Source organism: Diadema antillarum, unplaced genomic scaffold (assembly GCF_040938485.1).
Source record: "Diadema antillarum isolate AM-2024a unplaced genomic scaffold, OU_Dant_1.0 seq00000392_RagTag, whole genome shotgun sequence".
Lineage (NCBI taxonomy): Eukaryota > Metazoa > Echinodermata > Echinoidea > Diadematoida > Diadematidae > Diadema > Diadema antillarum.
In genome coordinates, this window is record NW_027271387.1 from 1,913,848 (window position 1) to 1,931,106 (window position 17,259).

Consider the following 17,259-nt stretch of genomic DNA (forward strand, 5'->3'; position numbering starts at 1 on the left):
AGAGGTTTGTGCCTTTTCATGTAAATCTACATGCAAATGTAGTGAATATCTTGTTCACATGAAAAGTCATGTAGTACATTTCTGAACCGTAGTCTTTCTCCATTATAAAGCATTAAATTTTCATCCTTTTTTTTTTTCTGACATTTTGGAGAGGGGTATTTTTTGTGTGTGAAAGATCATGGCCGACGATGGAGGATCGGCAGGGACAAAAAATGCCGGGAAAAAGAAGAAAACATCTGGGGATCGATGCATGGTAATGAACTGCTCATCCACCCACAGGAATGCAATTGTGCATTCGATGCCGGTAGCCACATCGACTGGATCGAGATTATCACCCATACAAATGGCCTGGATACATTTCATCCAACAACACCGGGTTTTCGACCACAGACAAGTCAAGCACATCAATGTATGCAGTCTACACTTCGATGACGATCAATACGATCAAACACAGCTCCAAATGTATCGAATGGGACTCAGGAAACTATCCCCAACCCTACTTCCACATTCTATTCCACATATTTTCCGTAAAGACAACGTCATCGTCAATCAGTCTGCCCCTTGTTCCAGTTCAAGTGTGCACCCAGACTCAACGTCTTCTGAAACTGACGCCGAGCTACAAAAGACAACTCAACCCAGTGATCATCATGTCCAAGACCTAGGCCAAGACGTATGTGGGCCTTCCAAGGCTTCAACCAGTTCAACTTCAAGTTTAACCTCCGGCTCAGGCATGTTGGGCAACATAAGAAAGCGACATCAGCGTAGATCTACATCCTATCAGAGAATGAAGGTGGGCAACTAAATAAACTAAAACTAAAAGACTAAAATTAGTAAAAATTAAAATGACTGATATTTAGCACAAAATTTTGCGTGGCAATTTACACTGCGCAAGCTAGTCCGTGGGCCCCAGACTGTGTCTCCTTCCACGGACTATGCGCAAGCTAGCTTTACATAGTTTTGCTTGAAATATTTTTTTTAAATTGAGTAAAATTGAATGGTTTATTAAGTTAGTATAATACTAGTAGATACTAGACATTAATTAGTAGATTTGCAAACAGCGTCAAAGGGATCAAATATTTTTACGGACCACTTTGAGGCCGTTGGTGGATTTGCAAATGGCGTCAAAGAGGTCGAAGTATTATACAGACCATTTTGAGGCTGTTTGTGGATTTGCAAACGGCGGCAAAATGTGTTGTATATATAGACGTCGAATAAGGCCTTAAAATCCTTTGTATGTAATAGACAATCGATCTGACGAATTTCGTTATTGTCAAATAACGCAGTTTTTATTATTTAAAAAAAAAAATTTTATGAACATGTGCCATGTGGACATCAAGCATGCAGACTGCATGCTATATGAAATGTATGCTAGCGAATCATCTACAGTGATTCTTCTGCCAGATGCCATTCCCAAAATGAATGTGTACTGGAATATTGAATGTGTGCCGTGATTACTTATTAGAAATTTTATGAACATTTTCTTTTTTTTTTCTTTCCTTTTTTTTTGGGGGGGGGGGTAGGATTGTACCTTGTAAGTGTGTCCTACATTTATTTCATTGGTCTGTTAATGCATCCAATCATCTTACTCATAGGAAATCAAAGAAATAACCATGGAATATGGCAGGAAGGCTGCAGAGGAAAGAACCAAGGATTTGGCAAAAGATATTCTAGAGCGCAGCAAAGGGAATCAGTATCGCTATTCTGTAAAGGTTAGTGGATCACAAGTTTATTCCCTTGTCATGTATTGTATGATTTTGATATTTTGTTTTGTGAAAATTAGCAGAAGACCTCTTTATATTTGAAAAGTTTGCTATAACATAGATGTGAACATTGAATACTTGTGCATTGTTTATTTGGGCTTATGCATTAGCATGAAGAAAAACAAAATTGTATTTTATATCCCCTTTTTTATATTTGGGGGGGGGGGTGGATTGGGTTTCCAGACACTTGATATGTTCTGACAAAATAATTTGTCTGCTTTATTTAGAGAATGTGCAGTAACTAACATCAAACACTGATTTAGACTAATTTGGCAGCTGTATAATGTACATGTAGTTGGGTTTTCCCCTTCAAAATGTCTCCATGCAGAGACGCAGCCAAAAGCAATGCGTGTGTAAAACTGCATTCCAGGCACATTTACAATGTGCATCCGCCGTCCAGTCTGTTAACACCAGTGGTCATACATCATGCCAGGATAGGTTAGCATTTTGTTTACATATAGAATCGTCACATGGTGATGGTCCCAGAAACTTCTGGGAGTGAAGGAAGTTGTTATAAGGGAGATGAAGAAGTGGTCTTTGCAAAAACTGAATATCATATCTCATTACAGTGTTTTCATTCCAGTAATCAAATAACTCTTTCTGTGTGAAATTTTGCAGATGGTTCATCGAAGAGTGGGAGTTCGCATGCGTAAAAGATCCTGCAAAGTTCAAGTGAAGCCGATACCTATTTCAAGAGGTTAGTTGAAAATCGAGTGTACATGTACAGCAATTCCATATTGAGTTAGACAGTATGACTATCTTTAAAATCAGTGCTTGTATCACATCCATGTTAATGAAATATATGGACAAGATTTGTTTCCATTAGTTTCATCCATTTCTACATATTTCATGGACAATCTTGAACTACATGAATAGCATATTTCAAACTACATGTGGGCAAATCCAGCGAAACGGACATGACATTGAGACAGATGTTTTGTAATTCAAAGCTTCCCACAGGATAATTGGCAGGCACTAAACAATTTTAATTGAGTTTATCAGACACATGTGAATATCAGTGATGTATACATATATATTCAATGTTGATTAACAACATTGATCTCATGTTCCTTTATTAGGAAATGAACAAATGACTCAAAAGCATTTTTTCCCTCATTATTTTTTTTAATCACAGGTATAAAGAAAGAAGACTTCAATCAGCCAGTGTCTGCCCAAATACAGTTTTGTGATGCTTGTACTCAGACCGAAAAAAGCAGTCTGGTGGTGCCAGAAGAACCACTCAGTTTAGAAGAACCTCTCAGTGCAGAAGAACCAGCTGAAGAAGACTGGGAAGAACCAGATGATGAAGTTAAAGACCCCACCTATACACCAACCTCAGAGACTGACCCTGAACACAAGGAAAAGCCAGCAGCGTAAGTTACAAGGACCTTCAACCCTGTTTAATGTACATGGCTTGAGTGGCTTTTTTGTTTTATTTTTTTTTAAATCTGGGAATATGTTTATTCTCCATTCTCTTTCGTAGGAGTCCACAGGGCGATGCTTTTGGGACCAAGGTTGGGGATGGTACAAGGTGGCCCCCTCATATTATATTATAAGATAATTTTAACCTCTGTTCGAAAATGCATGGCCCAAATCTACAAAATTTATAGACTCATCCTTAGGCCAAGTAAAAAAAGAAACCAGTTTCTCGTCCTCGCGCGCATCGATTTTGGCCGCCGCATCGATTTTTTTACTATTTACTATTTTCAAAATGGCCCTGAAAATACCAAGAAATTCATAATTCTCGTCCCAGCCCGCTCCCCGCCCGCATCGATTTTCAGTTGCCGCATCGACTTTTTGATATTTACTATTTTTTCGGCCGCCGGAAAAAAAAAAAAAGATCGACAATTCACCTAACAATCGTGACGTCTCATTTCTAATTTTTGCGCCTTGCGTCCTCTACTTAGCTGCAGACTGTAGTACAGCTGTAGCTTCTGTGTGTAGTGCGTATGTAATAACGTACGCATGCATAACACTGCGAGCTCGGCCGATCGGCAAGAAGGAATGACCCACAAAGCAGTCGAACTGCACTGTAGTTGGATGGGCGGCGCGGCGGGCCGGCCTACTGGGCTGTGATGTACAGCGCACTCGGTACGTCGTGAACGCGATAGCGGCAACATTTTTGCGAACAATCGCTGATATTCCACGCATATTTCGCGCGTTGTTCGTATTTTTCCCCGTTTCTGATATTTTAAGCGGATGAATTGTACTGTACAAATGCTTGTGAGGATGGTACGGTATCGAGTTTGGATACATTTTCATGTCATTGTGACTATGAGCATGTGTGTGCAGTGTCGGAAGGTACGGTGCCAGCAGGGAGGTCCACACCTCCCTGGTACACGGTGCCAGTGCAGTGGCCGTGCCGCACCGTATATCGGCAAAGTGTGCGTGTTTTGTAGCTGTCAAGGGTCCCCATCCCCTGGTCTGTCACGGCGATACATTCTATTTTGAAGAGAAAATGAATGCGCTTTTCCAGCAAATGTAGAATTATTAAATGGGTGTATCTACAAAATAAATAACTTTTCCACGGATTCTGGTTTGTCTCGTATTTCTGCGGGATACTTTTCTTCACGATGTAAATTCATGGACACAGCCGTGAGTGGTATCATCTGTAGTGTGTACTGTTATACAATCATTCATCATCCAAATAATGAGTGATTATCAAATGTCTTTTTAGAACATGAAGAAACATCTTTAAACGTTTAATGCTAGAATGCCATATCAGTATCATTTTGACATCCATCTGCAATTGTACAAGCCAGTTTCCAGTTGAATATGCTACAATTGTACTGTGAAGAACTGCAGATATACATACCAGCTGTGTGGACACCAGAAGTCACAAACACCAATAAATAAAGCAGTGTTTTGAATATCATGGAATTTATTTCAGTCGTACATTTGTCGAAAGACATGTTTTATACCTGTTTCAATTGATAGCACAATACATCAGAATTGCAAGAACACTGGTATCAGAAAAGCCATTACAACACTAAATACCAGTATTAAGATGGTCATTTTCCCCTGACATCTGTAGTGGAAAGAAAAAGCAAATGTATTTCTGCATGCATGAAGTTTCATTTCAAGTATGGCACATATATCTATTTGTTTGAAAATGCACAGAGTGCAGGCAAGACGTACACTTGGGACCTGGTCTCATAACACAGCTACCAGAGTGATATTTCATTTCATAAATTGAATATAGAAAATTGTAAAGCCCTCTCTCGTTAGCTTTCTCAGAATTACCGGACGAGAAACACATAGGCCCTATTACTTTCATTTCGACGATCCTTGAAAAAATAGTAAGATATCAAATAGTAAGGACCTCCCTCATCGCCTTGCTCAAAAAACCCGGACGAGAAACTACTTTCTTTTTTTACTTGGCCTTACATGAAATTACTTCAAAAGGGGCTGGTATCTCAGGGGGTGTAGCCAAATGTAAACAGCAGCATTATTTCTACCTTTACCTCTGTGAAAAGCATCATATATCTTGATAGGATCATTCTAGTTAGGGAAAGAATATTTCCTTCTTTGATGCACCAGAGACTTTGTTAGAAAGGCAAATGTGTGATTAAGTGAGCACCAACAGCTCCCTGTACCTCTTTCAGTATAATAGATTTTTGCATACAATGTTCTTAATCACATAAATTTAAATTCACTTAGCACATCTAAATTCAAATAAGTTATAGTTCATGCAGCAGTGTACATAGTGTATTTTATTAACAGAGTTAACTTTAATACATACCTTCTCTTTCTCTTTCTTTTTTTTTTTTTTGTTTGTCTGCCATTCAGGTCCCAACCCAAGAGCCCCGAGAAGGAAGAGAAGTTTATCGTCTTTGAATCGAAACTTCTTGAATTGTTTCAAGTGTGCATTTCCTGCCTTTCAAGAAATGTTCGTATTGAGAAGGTGTGCCCCAGATCCTACGGCTCCATGCTGAAGGTGGTTGCAACATGTCTCGGATGTGGCAATGTCAGAGAATGGCAGAGCCAGCCCAAAATTGGAAACCTAATGGCTGGCAATCTGCTTTTGTCCGCAGCTATTCTCTTTGGTGGAGGCAGCCCAACCAAGATCCTCCGTGTGCTACAACACATGAACCTGAGAGTCATCACAGTACAGACATTCATGGACCATCAAAGGGACTACCTCCAGCCAGCAATAATTAGAGTGGCAAAGGAGGAACAGCGAAAGCTGCTCGAGGATGTTCGGGATGGAGAGCCACTCGTACTCGGGGGGGATGGTCGAGCAGATTCCCCGGGACACTCCGCCAAGTATGGTTCATATACTCTCTTGGACCTGAAGAGGGACAAGATTATTGATGTCCAACTAGTTCAGGTAAGGCTGATGAAGTCTTTATTTATATGTAAATTGTATGTCAAGTACCAAAGAGTATAATGACTGTCTTGGAATGTATGTAAGTAATAAAAAATTCATGACATATATGATTTGAATGGTGTTTGTACAGGCGCGGCGGAGCACCCTAATTACCAAGCCGAAATCCATTGGCTACGGCACCTTATTTGCATAAAGTAAACATAATGTTTTCGTACAGTGCGAAAAAAGGTAAACAACTTTCCTGCCCTAAAACTCACGATAGACAAATATTTCTGAAAAATAAAAGTTTGGTTATTAATCCTAATGAACATATTAACGTACTCATATGTATAACTAAACAATTTGATCATCAGAAAAAGTTGAATTTTAGCGATATTTTGACTAAGAAAAGTGAGCAAAAATTGACTTAGATTTCGTCCAAATTTCTCAAATTTTTGCCGGTGGCCAGATAAGTTATGATAATATATCGAAAAATCAAGGTCTCATTGATCTATGTATGAAATATTATGAAGATATTCACCCAGCCAGACTTGTGTCAGAAAAAAATAGAAGACGATGTCAAATTCGCGTTGTGCGAAAACCAATGGCATGATGTGCAGACTAGTCCCACATAGTCACGATCACGTTTGTGCGATGACTGCGTTGATATGTACGGAGCTGCACTCAACCCGTGTAGCTCTATGGCTAAAGCAGGGAGGTGGAAGAAAGACGAAGAAAGATGGAGTGTGCTCTTCTGAGTTTCCTTTGAAGTCATGCGTGGCCCCGACAGCGTTTTTTTCCCCCTCCCGTAATCCCATTACTCACGCTCGGCGCACTGCAAGTCGTAAATCTTGTGGCGGAAACTCACGACGCGAAATGCATTGTGGTCGGGGAATAAAATGGCTACAGTGTAAGCACATAACTCTATAGAGTGTATTCTGTAAAGCAGTGGTGTAAGCAGTGGTGGTGGTCCTGGCGATCGTGATTTTGACGGAGACGAGTTTGTTGAGGAGGAATTGCTTTTAGCAAATTCAAAATCACATTGACACAGCAACTTAACGAAATTTGATTTGCAATTGAAACTGAAACTCAGAAAGTTAGTTGGGCCTTGGCTTTTGGAAATTGGAGGCCAAGGCAAGGGCAAGGCTCAGGACACTGTTTAGCGCAGCGTCACCTCAGGTACGCTGCCTAGCAAAAGCATACCTAATAGTCCTAGCTAGTAGACTCTAGTATTTCACAAACTAGAATCTAACCACTGTTAAACGTTAGATTCTACTAGCTCCAGAGGTGTACTCTGCTACTTTTTAATTCAATTTTTTGTAACGTTAGCATGGGGTAGAGTCAAGCCGATTACCGGTATTTTATACCGATGAATGATCGAGGGAGAGTGAGGCGAAACACTGTATACTAAGCTCTGTTTTTCCCCCTAAAATATACTTACAGCATCATACATCTAGGCTTTTATAGATATCATCTTTAATTCTCTACTTAAAATTTTTATAATCAAGGCTGATATGTCTAATTTACACTTTTTAACACTCAACTTTCCATTCCAATATGTATTTACTAGTAACTCAAATTCACCGAAACAACGGCAACGAACGCTGTCCCGACGCCTACGCGGCGGCCCTACAACAACCCGACGAGTACGCTGAAAAGCCCCAGCTCGCTCGACTCGGGTGCAGACGAAAAAAAAACCGCTTCGGTCTCTATGAAGCACTACTTTTACACTCGAACTGTTTGAAAACACGCCCGAACACGCTCATGTAACTTATATCATTTTGAAGATCAAGGTCAGCCCTACCTCTCGAACTATAAAAAAATTGCGGAAATGTGCGGGATTTCTCATAATCGATACAGAAACAATATGATGACATCTCTAGCGCACAAAACTTACTGCTCAGTAACTCCGTTGTTTGTGTACCGATTTCGCTGGTTCAAACGGCAATCTCCTCAGCACAGTCTGCTGAACCAGCGAAAGGTATAGACATACTACGCTACCCAATTCTTGAGCCATAAGTTGTAGCTTTCGAAGGGGGACGTCTTTCACTGAATGTAATAGACTGCCAAAATTTTGAATATGACGTCATATTGTCGGTGCCACGCATCGCTTCAAAGCCCGATTTTTACGAGCGTGTGTTTATGGAAGGCCTGGAAAGGAGATCATGTTGCGTCACTCTAGTGCGCCGGAGGGTGATGGGTGGACCGATAAGGCCAGATTTTGACATATTTATCACAGAATGAGGGTTGGATTTCAAGAAGTTAATCGGTGTAAGACCACTTGATTTTTTTTCTGAGGGAAGCTCTCAGAGTGCCATCTCCATCTTTCTTCTTTCTTCCACCTCCCTGGCTAAAGCATACTCGCGTACGCAACGTGTGCACTGCATTTTCTTTCACACGAGCTGCTGCGACACCGTGCATTGCGCATGCGCATATTCCCTATGGGAATTACAACGCTCGCTCTGAGTTCGCTGACTCAAAATTTTCACGAGACCTGTAGAAAACTAATGATATCTCCAAAACTACACGATGGCCCAAGCAAAAATTTCTACCATATATGGATTGCACCTTCGTGAATATGTATACTGAATTTCGTGAATATGGAATGCCGGCCAGGGCACAGTCAGAAAAAAATAGGTAGCGTGTTTTTCGTGACTCTGATTTCAAAACGGGTTCATATCTCATGTTTTATTTTATCAAATTTCATATTTTTTGCATGAATATCAAGTTCATTGAAAACTTAGATAGACTGGAAAGTTTCACTTCACAACTCCCATGCAAAGCGAAGAAACTTGAATGTAAAGATTTTGACTTTCAGTGACCACAATTTCGGATTGCCGTAGAAGTCCGTTACGAATTCAAATAGAACGGGCAGATAATGAGATGCAAATTGGGGTGCTCCGCCGCGCCTGTGTAAAATCTGGGTTAATATGTCACTTGTATTTACAAAATTTTAATGTATGTACAAAAGTTCATTTTTGATCAAATAATGCTTTTACTCGAATTTAAAAAAAAAAAAAGTTGGAGTTGATCAAAAATGCTGGTTGATAATCTATAATAAAGAACAACAAAAAGAAAAAAATGGGTGCCGTTGTTTATAGCAATAAAAAGCTCATGCATGTTCCTCTGACTTAGAAGTCAATAGTTTTATTTTTTTCTCCAAAAATAAATTCTTATGTAGAGCAATGAGGTGAAAAACAGTAATGCGATGGAGAAAGAGGGTCTCGCAAGGGCACTGGCTAGTCTCCAGGACAAACAGATGAAAGTGGACACACTCGTGACCGACAGACACACGCAAGTCGCAAAGTGGATGAGAGAGACCTATCCTGAAATCCAACACAAGTATGATGTGTGGCACATCGCAAAAGGTGAAGGCATGTTTGAAGATTTATTTTCCAAAAATGCTAAAAATTCACATTCTTCATTAAAAGTAACTAACCAGAGACAGGGATGGATGGTTTATTGTAATTTACACAGGCAATTAAATGTAATTACTAAATTAATCTTTTAGTTTTGTTTATGATATAATTTTATCTAAAAAGCTTGAACAGATGTTATCGTAAAATAAAATGTAAATTTTGTTTTTAACCTACGAGAATGTGTAATAGAACTGTTGATCACACAGAAGCACTTTTTTATTATTCTTCTGTCTGAATAGGAAAAATTGCAATGAGAGTGAGAGGTTTGTGCCTTTTCATGTAAATCTACATGCAAATGTAGTGAATATCTTGTTCACATGAAAAGTCATGTAGTACATTTCTGAACCGTAGTCTTTCTCCATTATAAAGCATTAAATTTTCATCTTTTTTTTTTTCTTCTGACATTTTATTACATAACTGCATTTAGGTCTAAAGAAAAAAATCAATGCGGTAGCCAAGCTGAAGGACTGTGAAGTTGTGGGCAGATGGAAGCGATCGATTGTCAGCCACGTGTACTGGTGTGCCGCTTCAAGTCCGGATGGCAATGGAGATATGATTGCAGCGAAGTACAAATCCATTCTAAACCACATTAGGAATGTCCATGACAACCATGGAGACCTCTTCCCTACTTGTGCACATGGAGAGGAATATGGACAACGGGAGTGGATGAGGCAAGGTTAGTGAAACTTAGTGTGGTAGCACTGTATATTATGAAAAGAAAGATTATACTTGAAAATTCTATAGCCATGTTTTCAACTTTTATTGAATACTGGAGAAACTTTTTGAAATGTTGAGAGAAAGAAGTTGCAAGAAGAAGGAAAAAATAGTATTAAATACATGTGCAATATATTAGGAATGTCATTCACTCAGAACACACTTCTCAATGCATGATGTTAGGTTACTCTGATAAGAAATCAAATCCTTTAGGTTTTCTACCATAGGAGGAATACATTTCATACTTTTAAGATATTGATCCCGTATGACGTACTCCTTTAACATTTTACATCAAAGTGATATATTTGCAGAAGGTAAAATCAAAGAAAGAGCTTGCATGATTGACTATCTAAAACATATAAAATCAAAATGCAAGCAATATTTTTTTTTAAAGATTTTGGTAACATTCATGTGAGTTAATTTCATCGGTATTAAATGAACACAAAAATCGACTACCTTATGGGAAATATTACATAGGATCAAGAATGCAACAACAAAGTAACAGATTTCTTTCAAGTATGTTGTGTCGCCTGAACGAATTTTCGTGGAGACACATAGCGATCCAAATACTGTATGTCCGTTCGTTCGTCCGTCCGTGTGTCCGTTAAAGTTTTGGTTCAACCTTTTTAAAATTGCTCCTGTTCGAACAAGCTCTCTTCAATCATAACCAAACTTGGATCATAGGTGCACTATGGAAGCCTTCACATTATGACACACTTTTATGTCACATGACAAGGTCAAAGGTCACCTGACAAGGTCATTTGAGGTCAAATTGTTCGTTATTTTGGTAAACCTGCTCCTGTTCGAACAAGCTCTCTTCAATCATAACCAAACTTGGATCAAAGGTGCACTATGGAAGCCTTCACATTATGACACACTTTTAGGTCACATGACAAGGTCAAAGGTCACATGACAAGGTAATTTGAGGTCAAATTGTTTGTACGTTTGCTTAACCTTTTTAAAAATTGATCCTGTTCAAGCAAGCTTACTTCATTCATAAACAAAAATGTATATTGCGTGGAATGCGTGATCAGGCGACACTAGTGGTTCCAGAACCGCCTTGTTTAGTTTGTACATGTACTAATTATTTATTATTTTATGTCCTTAGGTACCAAGGCATTTGAGAAGCTGTCGGAGGAAATTACAAAGACCAGACTAGTCAACGACATCAAGAAGATGTCCCCACTGGATCAGACAAGCTCTGTGGAGGCTTTTCACAGTGTGTTGCTGTATTGGTGTCCGAAAATGCTTGCCTTCTCGTACACTGGTATGAAGTGCAGGTAAGGACATCTTTCAGTTGAATCATTACAGGCTGAAGGGATGGCACAGTGACACCAATCAGGCCATAGTTCAGTGTTTATACTTTTGAATAATTTGTTTAAAAAGTGTACACAAAATCGTTAAATTGTGCACATATAGAAGTGAAATGTGTTTACAAAATTGGATGTGAAATTGTGATGGTAATTTGATTTCAAATGATAGCGCGGACTGGGGGGGGGGGGGGAGCAAATCCAGAAGTGTTGAGGCCTGGTCTTTTCATGTCGCAAGGTTATTGTGTTCGAAGTTGAAGGGATAAGGGATTGATTCCCCCCCACCCCACCCCCCCCCCCACCCCACCCCCACCCTTAGAGCAATCTTGGGTTTTTCACTCACTGTTTTCCAAATGATTCAGAATGTACCTGAATAGACCAAATATACACATATGTCAATTCTTTTCAGATAATGAAGCGATCAACATGGACTAAGGATTTAATTTTGCTTGTGTTTGTTCAATTTGTGTCAACTCCCCTCCACTACTTATTACAATTTTCAGACTGTTCCTTGCCATGTTGCACTGGAATGAGAACGCCGGTCGAAACCAAGCAACCAGGGCTGATGGCACCCCCATGTACCGCATCAGCTACCCAAAGGCCAAAGAAGGTGGACACACTGTGTCCAAAGTGCTGACATCTTGCACATTCAGTAAGTTCATCCTTGTATCCTAGTCTCTTGAATTGTTCAGTGTTTTTGTGTAGCCTGAACAAATGTTCGTGGAGACACATAACGATCCATATTCTGTATGTCCGTACGTCCGTCCGTGTGTCCGTTAAAGTTTCGGTTAACCTTTTTAAAATTGCTCCTGTTCGAACAAGCTCTCTTCAGTCATAACTTGGATCATAGGTGCACTATGGAAGCCTTCACATTATGACACACTTTTAGGTCACATGACAAGGTCAAATGTCACATGACAAGGTCATTTGATGTCAAATTGTTTGTTATTTTGGTTAATCTTTTTTGTTTGAACAATCTCTCTTCAATCAAAAACAAAATCATGTTCTTGCTTGCACTAAGCAATTTATGACTGCATGATTTCTTGCATGCTACAGGCGTTAGCCTTCATTTCCTTCACAGAGCAACACTACACAATCATGTTCAATTTAACACTTTTATACCTGTTGCTGCACTTTACTAACCTGGTGTTATTTCTCAACTGTTATTCCCTAACTAGCATATTTATTATACGAGACACTATTTGTTTCATTATCACCATCTTCCAATTCCTTGCAGATATGTTTTATTCTTATTACAACTCAACTTTAGTGAAAGTTATGTACAATATCAGACCTTTCATTATCACACCTGTCACTTCAACATTCACCTGTTAAAAAATGTATATTGCGTGATCAGGCGACACTTGTGGTTCGAGAACTGCCTTGTTCCCCCTTGGTAGCTAAAATGATCAAAGCATCAATGATTCAGAGCCACAAGTTCTTATCTGCATGACTCGTTCCACAAGTTGTCTAACTACCCATGCTCATTCTAAGAAAAGAAAAATCATACCCTCTGTCTTTCTTGATGCATTTAGAAATCTACTTTAATTCAGAATGTGTCACGGATGACAGATATTGTAATTTTGCTTTCTGCGGAATGAGTTCGAGCAGGGGACTATGAAACGGGTTCATTACGTGTGTGTGTGTGTGTGTGTGTGTGTGTGTATATATGTTGGGGATGAATGCCATACTGTTGGAGGACAACCAACAATAGAAATTCCTGAGAATAATTGTCCCACAACATAAACAATTGATTTTGGATGTACTTCATGTATGTTTGTGTGTCTCCAACAAGGGTATGCCATACGAGGATGTGAATACATGTGTGTGTGTGTGTGTCTGTATTCGATCAAAATGTTCATTTTGCTACTTCTCTCATTTTATTGTATCTCACAACTATAGAGTATGTGGCAGCCCTCATGGACGAAACTATGCAACTCGTGTCTGGAAAGAACAAGATCCGGTCAACAATTCCTGAATTGCAGGCCAAGCCAGCCCTCTGCTCAAGAGTAGAACGCCCCAACAAGGAAGAGGCTGTCAAGATGTTGGAGAAACATCGTCGATTTGCAAAGCAGTGAAGAAGACAGAATGGCCTTCAACGCATTGGGTTCCCTACACATATTTGAGATAAAAACACTGACATTCAGACCTTCCTTCAGTTTCTTAGGATTGCGTTCAAGATTAATCAAATGTGCAAATGTGATTAATCAAACATGGCAATTTGAATATTCTCATTAATATGCCTCCGCAACGAAGTGCTGATGACATAATTCATGTACTTTCGGATTGTCCGTCTTTCTGTCTGGATTTTTCGTTCACATGATAACACGAAAACCTGGATAGATTTTGATCATAATTGGTACCCCATGATGTGCAACAAAACCCGGGGTCAAAGGTCAATGAACTAGTACTTTACTCCAGGATAGATTTTGATCATACTAGGTCCACGTTTATCCATGTTGTGCCAGTGTGCTGATAATAATTTGGCCAGATCTACCTAGGTTCAAGATCAATGTACCATATCTGAAAATCCTTCTCCTTCACTCACCAGTAACTCCATCTAATACAGGGAAACCCCGTTATAACGAGCTCGGATATAGCAAGATACCGCTTATAACAAGGAGATTTTACTTGTCCCGTTTTCATTTGCACTTATTGAAATGGTACAAAGATGTATACATTTACAACGAGGTACCAGGCATAACGAGGGAAAAATGGTTGTCCCACTGACCTCGTTATAGCGGGGTTTTCCTGTAATTGCTAGTGAAGAAGGACTGTGGTACATAGGCAGCAAATAAAGTGGGTAGACATTTTGGTGTTGCATTGAATGTGAAAGGTCTTGCCCTGATATGGGTATGTCTGCAATTAAATCCAGAGCACTAGGAAATTTCAATCTAGCCAAATTTTGATAGCAAGGCATAAAAAAAAAGAAAAAAACGACCATAATTTTGTGAAGCCTTTGTGATGAAAGTTAAAGGTAAGGTGAAAGATCAATTACAGTGGGTTGGGGAGTTTCTATTTATGCATGCAACATCCATGTTTGTGATAACATACTACTTTATGGAATTTCAGTGTTGTATGCATATATAACTAAAGGTCAAATGTCACAGTTTCTCTTATGGCCTATTTACTTTGATCCATAGGTCAGTTTGCGACCTTATGGTAGATTAACATTGCAGTTGACCCGGCATGGGTTAATGAACTTTTATGGCATAATCCATCAGTGCATAGGGTTTATTTCGTAGGAATATGTCCCTTTTTCATCATTCAAATTGGCAACATTGGGGGACCTACAGGGGGAGGGGACCAATGACGCAAAAAACTAAATTTTAAACATCTCCAGATCCAGAAGGAGAAAAGTCAAAAAAAATTTGTGTAGTTATCTGCATAAGTGAAAAATGAAAGTCGTTATGAGAGTTCTGGAGATGGCCCCCTAGGGCCCCTGTAAGGTGTATAAAGTTGGGAAATGGGGCACAAAGTGATATTTTCAAAAATTTTCCTTTTTCAAAATGATCCTGATATGGGTAGGGAATGCAAAGTTGTCCAAATGTTAGCTGTAGCCCCCAGGAGCAAAAGTCTATAAATCCAAACATCTCAAGATCCATGTGGAGAAAACTCGAATCGGTTTGTGTGTAGATACCTGCAATGTACATAGTGAAGAATGAAAGTTGTTCATGAGAGTTCCAAATATGGCCTCCTTGGGTCCCTATATTTGGTTGGAAGTTGGGATTTGGGGCACTTCAAGGGGAAATGATATTTTTTCTCCTTTTTAAATTTGTAGGAATAATGCTTATGGGCCAAGACTGCACACTTATTCATTCGGTACCTGTAGCCCCCATAGGGGCCCAGGGGGAAGGCTCCCAAATGGCAAAACAGTGTCAATTTCACTAGGACACTAGGGGAAAGTGACTTTTTTTTTTTAATTATAAGATCATTATTCAATATCTTCAAATCTTGATAGGAATGATGCTTATTTCCCATATGGTACATGTAACTCACATGACCAATAGAGGAAGAGCGATTCCCCAAAATATAAGATTTTTTAAACAGATTTAAAAAGTTACTTGCAACTTATATGATAAAAGACCTTCATAGGTTGAGAAACAGAGTACCCAAGTCTTACCCTGTTGGCACTCAATATGGCATCATTGAGGGGGGGGGGGGGGGGGGGGGGGAGGGGGTGGATAAATAAATAATTTAGTGGACATCGAGAGTGTCTCTCCATCACAGTTCTAAGTGATAACACTCTTTTTAATAGAGGTATGGCAATCTGTAGCCCGCAGGGGGCCCTAGGGAGGACCCAGAATGGTAATGCCTAATTTGCGACAAATTACAAATTGCGTGACCTCAGGTGAGCGCGTGCCCCCTGGGGCTCTTGTTAATCAAAGCATTGCCTATTTGAGGATTTCTTGATCTAAGTTTGTTTGAAAAAATCCTGTGATCGTCTTGTACATTTGACTGTGATAAATGTAGGCTCAAATTGAAGGGAAATTTTTTTTTGAACTATTTTTCATGATTTTTCTACTCCTTATTCTTCAAGTCCAAAAAAATGTAGACGTTGAGCATGCTTGTGTTGAAGTGTATCTCTCCCCTAAAATTAAATTTTGAGTGGTAAAAAAAGTATCTCAAATGAAATCTTATCCACTCACAAAAGGCTTTGAGTGCTGCAATAGAAGCCAGATCAGAAAATAGTTACTGTGCATAGCCCAGAAGCATGTGCATGTTTCCTTTGCTTGCATCTAGGCTGCGCTTGGCTACTATTTCTGATCTGGCTTCAAAATATTGCAGATCTTGTGATAGTGTGTGGACTTCATGAATTAATATTCCTCATTTATATGAGCTTTATTGGTAGGAATAGGATTTATGTTTTTATACCACTCTAATTTGAATTTTAGGGGAGAGATACACTTTGACTTTTGATCAAATTATCTTGTTTGTAACCACACTTGGATGTAGATTTCACTTTGGGAGTCAAAGATCACTGTAAAGCCAAGGGTTACAGGTAAGGGGGCACAACCCTCCAAGAATCAGCCAAACATATAACATTTATTGTGTGCAAATGTGCGAGAAATTTTACCAATTATCAACATTCAACATTTGGAGAAATGTTGTGTATGAATAGAGAAGAAATGTATTGGATTGAGAAGGTCACATCTCATGGCCAGATATGCCATTTTTAATGTTTCATGTTGCAATAAAGCCATTTGGTATTTGTTATATCAATAGAAAGTGTCCATTTCTTTCTTTCTCACATTTTAAAGCACTATTCCATCCATTCATTTTCATTGGTTTTGAATGTGTTTACACTGTTATGATTCTTATTTACATGTTATTAGTGAGTATTCATTTTCCTTATTTTTCCATTTATATTCATCATGGCCATCTCATGAAAGAGGCCACTTCTCCAATTTAGTTTGCACACAGCCTACATATATGCAGTTCTATATGCTCTAGACAAAAAAGTAGACTGTGTATGTGTATGTGTGTTTGGTGGGGGGGGGGGGATTTAGCACGTGACATGTACAACAAACATTTATCACCATCACCAATAACAATCATATTCATCTTAATAATTATACTTCAATGTCTGTATGAAATATACGATCTCATTCCTTTGCCATTTTATTATCAGAACATAATTTTGTTGAGGTATTTATTATTCTATACTGACAACTATGTTGTCATATCCAGAATGCAACTGATGTCTAAACTTCCTATTTCTTCGCTACCTGCTTATCTTTGTCACT

The 17,259-nt window shown here is 39.1% G+C and overlaps 2 protein-coding genes across 2 annotated transcripts in view; one reads left to right on the top strand and one right to left on the bottom strand.

The window, feature by feature from the left end:
- The window catches only part of LOC139731982 (prominin-1-A-like), a 114,051-nt gene that overhangs the window by 79,772 nt on the left and 17,020 nt on the right, over positions 1–17,259 (bottom strand). The gene's annotated exons all lie outside the window — the stretch shown is intronic.
- LOC139731970 (uncharacterized) lies at positions 179–13,590 on the top strand. The gene is made up of 11 exons (XM_071642844.1): positions 179–790; positions 1,593–1,709; positions 2,379–2,457; positions 2,896–3,133; positions 3,674–3,676; positions 5,550–6,090; positions 9,251–9,437; positions 9,916–10,164; positions 11,311–11,482; positions 12,016–12,164; positions 13,415–13,590. The coding sequence occupies exons 1-11, from the start codon at positions 179–181 to the stop codon at positions 13,588–13,590; spliced, it is 2,523 nt and encodes an 840-aa protein (XP_071498945.1).